The sequence below is a fragment of the Panthera pardus genome, unplaced genomic scaffold (genome assembly GCF_024362965.1).
Source record: "Panthera pardus isolate Hobbes unplaced genomic scaffold, ASM2436296v1 HiC_scaffold_25, whole genome shotgun sequence".
Taxonomy (NCBI): domain Eukaryota; kingdom Metazoa; phylum Chordata; class Mammalia; order Carnivora; family Felidae; genus Panthera; species Panthera pardus.
In genome coordinates this window covers 93,973,192-93,977,396 of record NW_026526821.1, presented here as the reverse complement: position 1 = coordinate 93,977,396, position 4,205 = coordinate 93,973,192, and the positions used below count along the sequence as shown (strand labels likewise).

The 4,205-nt window shown below is 45.7% G+C and overlaps 1 protein-coding gene across 1 annotated transcript; it reads left to right on the top strand.

Moving 5' to 3' along the window:
• The first annotated feature begins 561 nt into the window (after positions 1-561).
• On the top strand, positions 562-3,303 carry LOC109263541 (lithostathine-like). Its single transcript, XM_019443106.2, has 6 exons — positions 562-600; positions 900-987; positions 1,543-1,661; positions 1,869-2,006; positions 2,606-2,732; positions 3,016-3,303. The coding sequence occupies exons 2-6, from the start codon at positions 909-911 to the stop codon at positions 3,081-3,083; spliced, it is 531 nt and encodes a 176-aa protein (XP_019298651.1). The 5' UTR covers positions 562-600; positions 900-908; the 3' UTR covers positions 3,084-3,303.
• The last annotated feature ends 902 nt before the right edge of the window (positions 3,304-4,205 follow it).

Sequence of the window (4,205 nt, the reverse complement as noted above, 5' to 3'; positions counted from 1 at the left end):
GACAAGTTTAATCATCTCATTTTCCTTAATATCGTGGGTTACCTATTGAGTCATCAGATGATTCTGAATTTTCATTAAAATTCGCCGCCGTGTTTAAGAGGAAACCCTGAAATACCATCTGTCCTATTAGTTTCAGTTCCTTCTATGCCCTCACCTGTAATTCCCATACTCATCTCTACTTATCATGAAATTATAATTAATTATATTAATTATATTATACAAAATAGAAAGAAATACATATGTATGCCAAAGGGAGTCCTTGAGATATCCACCAGAAGAACGACTCCATTTTCCAGTGCCACAATTTGTGTAACCAGTCCATAACAAGGAAGAGACAGGGAAAGACCAAATGTCACTTATTATTGGGAAAAGTGCTGGCCTGCTAACTGGAAAGAGGAAGTATCTGTGGCAATTCCCAGGCTTTGCTGGGAAGAGACTCCTCCATGTGGTGGCAATTTCCTTGAACAAATAGAAGCCCCTCCCATGACCCCTGTCCCCTCCACATTCCTGTAATTCATTTGAGTGCCCCTCCTTCTAATTTTCTTATAAAAGCACAGTCTTCTCTGACAAGACAAACCACTGCAAATCCCTGCAAGACAGGTGAGTGGAAGCTGACAGAAGATGAGACCATGGCAAGGGCTATACTGTACATAATTGGGGGAAGATACAGGAGGATCTCTGTCAGATACAGGAGCTCTGAGACTCAGCACAGACAGGCTTGGGAGGTCTCATGGGGTAGGAGCATGTACAGATTTTCTAGTTCTTTCCAGAGCTATACAAGGGGATGGATGTCACTAAGATGAACTTATTCCTAGGGGACTAACAAAGGAAAGACAAGGATCTCTGTATGTCCTCTCTCTGATCACACTTCTCTTAGTGAAATCTGATTGCTTCCTCAGGTCACAGACATGATGCGGCCTCACACGGACCTCCCCAGCATGTCCTGGATGCTGTTCTCCTGCCTGATGCTCCTGTCTCAGGTCCAAGGTGAGATTTCTCTGCCTCTAACACTGGGTCCTTGCAAATGCTCAGGGCCAAGAGGAGAAGGAAGACTCTCGTGGTACTGGTGACATATATCCCCACACCATGAAATGGCCTGTAACTCGTCCATCACCACACCATCCTTCAGGGTAACCAGGGGTGGCAGGCATCACAGTGGTCCACTAGCACCGCAAGGAGGTCCTTTGCTTCTTGTCAGTGCAGTCTCATTTATGTTGGTAGGCGAAAGAGGAAAGTGTGAAGGGACAGAAATAAAATAAGGGGAAGGAAAATGAGGACCCAGGGCAAGAATGTGTATCCTAGAGCAGGGAAGGGTTGGACTGTAAATGGGAAAGATGAAAGGAAAGGAGAGGTTTCTTCATTTCGTGGGGCTGGTTCAAGAACAAGAAATCCTGAAAGTGTTGGCAGTGGTGAGAGGCAGTCAGGACTTTGGCATCACTTCCCAAAGCACTGACCCCATAGATGTTCCTCTAGGTCACCTCCCACCCTGATCCCCAGTCTCCTATTCACCTCTTCTCTCTCTTTTGTGTCCTTCCATCCTAGGAGAAGACTCGCCAAAGGAAGTGCCCACTCCACGGATCAGGTGTCCCAAAGGCTCCAAGGCCTATGCCTCCCACTGCTATGCCTTGTTTATGACACCAAAATCCTGGATGAACGCAGATGTGAGTACTTGGATTTGCAGGTCGGGGTTTTAAGGGCAAGTACACTAGAGACCTGGTGGTGGTGGGGGTTCCATTCTCCAGAGTTCCTTGGGGGTGACGGTGAGTATCCTCATCTTTTGCGTGTATACCTCTTCTCCCCTACCTCTGCACTGCCCGTCTCCCAGTGATGTCTCAGGCCTCCCCTGAGTCTCTCCCTTCCCCACACAGATGGCCTGCCAGAAGAGACCCTCGGGACACCTTGTGTCTGTGCTCAGTGGGGCTGAGGCATCCTTTGTGGCCTCCCTAGTACAGAACAGTGCGAACACTTACTCAAACATCTGGATGGGGCTCCATGATCCCACAGAGGTATGAATACATCTTCTCTCTATAACCTCTCAAGCTGCTATCGCCACCCGAGCCCACTCCCTGTCCCCTGTGTCTGCCCAGTAAATGCCCTAGAGAACCTTGGAGCTCAAAGATACAGGAGGATATTAGGGGAAAAGGGAGGACCTCGTGGCCAGCTGAACAGCTGAGTTCTGTGGAAGTCTCTTGCCTCTGCTGAAGTTAATCTGCTTCTTAATTTGCACGTGAGGCCATGTAATTCAGTTCTCTGAGCTTCACAGAGTCTACACATATTGTGCAGAGTGATTCCTAAATGAAGAGAGGATCCATTTTTGCTCTATGGAACAGACACTGTCTTTGAGGTTCAGAAGCTAATCACATATGCATCACTCGTTGCTGTTCAGTCAGTGACAGGTTACTCTGAATGGGTCTATTGGTCTTTGTGTTTATGGGCTTCAGGATTTGTCAATAAGAGCAAGGAGTTAGGAGGAGTCTCCCAGAGGAGAGCTTTGGCTCCCAGGCAGCATCTAGAGGAGCAGACCAAATTCCATGATGCTGGGGAGGGGTTCCTGCAAGGAGCCCTTTAATGGCCATTCAACCTCACTAGACTCCATCCTCTCTAGGGCTATGAGCCCAATGCAGGTGGATGGGAGTGGAGTAGCACGGATGTGCTGAATTACCTTGCCTGGGAGAGACACCCCTCCACCAACCCAAACCCCGGCTACTGTGGGAGTCTGTCAGCAAGCACAGGTAAGTAACAGAGGAGCTCCTTTCTGCCAGACCTCTCCATCCTCTTTTTCCCTATTTCTCAGTGTGACCGCCAGAGAATCCCCTTGAGCAAGAAAATGTAGGGTTGGTTTATCTTCTCCCACCCCTTCTCATCTCTCCTTTCTTTGAGTCCCATTCCCCTGGAGTAGGACACTGCTGAGGATGAGGGAGAGGCTGTGAATCCTACGCCAGAATCTGGGCTGCCTGTACCTTGGGTTCATGGGCTCCACCAGCCACATCTACCTGAGCTCCTCTGTCTCTCTAGGATATCTGAAATGGAGAGATTATAACTGCGGTGCGATGCTACCTTATATCTGCAAGTTCAAGGACTAGGTCTGGTGGGACGTCAGGAGCCTGAGTTTTGCACGCAGCTCATCGTGGACACAGGACCAAGTGTGACAACCCACCCTAGAAGGGGACAGCCTCCCATGCCTTCAAACTTGACCACCTCATTTGACCTTCCCTTCTCTTCAGCCTCATTTCAAACTCTTCTGTATCTTCTATAACTTGAGTTTCAACAGGCAGAATAAAAAATAAGAAATTTGGTCTGCAATTGCCTCTTTTGTGTGCTTTAGTCTCATAGAAAAACTCTGAAATGGTTCAGGGAGGAGTCTTTGTAGATTTCTCTTTGCCCAATTTCACCCTTGTTCCTAGATAAATAACTAAATATGCATCTGTAGCAGCACATTTGTGTTTCAGCATTGCTCATGTAGGATTTGGATTGTGCTCACTGCTCTCCCACACAGTCTCTTGCCCACGAAGTCCCCCCAGGCCAGGTCTCTGATAGTATGACACATCAGTCTAGAGGTTCAGACAATGTTTAGGATAGTGTTCCTAAACTATCAGAGTGAAGGAAAATGAATAAGCTTCATCAATATCTGTAATATAGACTATGAAAAAATAATTTTTAAAAATTAAATATATAAAACAAACAATCAAAATGGAGACCTAATTTTTTTGTTAGTAGTTTTGACAGACATATAAGTGATCTGTCAAATTATTGTACCTGATAACTTTCAAATTCTATACTTCCTTGCCTTGGTCAGCTGGCACTGGTCCACTGAACTATGTGTTGCCCTGTCCTTAAAGGGCAAAAAAGACACTACTAGGTCCTTTGGTTTTTGCCCTTAAAACATTCTGACCTCAGTCAGGACTGGAGTTGGAATGACTTTAACATCTGATATGGTTTTTAAAAATATTTTTTGAATAAAAAGTTATGTTTTTTTGAAGAAATTCCCTCTAACTGAATGAAGGCAAGATTCAGGTTTGTCAAGTATCTGTATATATCAAGACCACAAATCTGCCTTCCATCTAACACCACTCCTCCATAGCCACATCTTTCTATTATACAAAAAAGTGTATTTGGCTAGTACCCTAATCTGGAAAGAAGTTGTCACACAAGAACCACTGGCAAAATTTTCTATATGAGCAAATAATTTTACAACATTGCTAGAC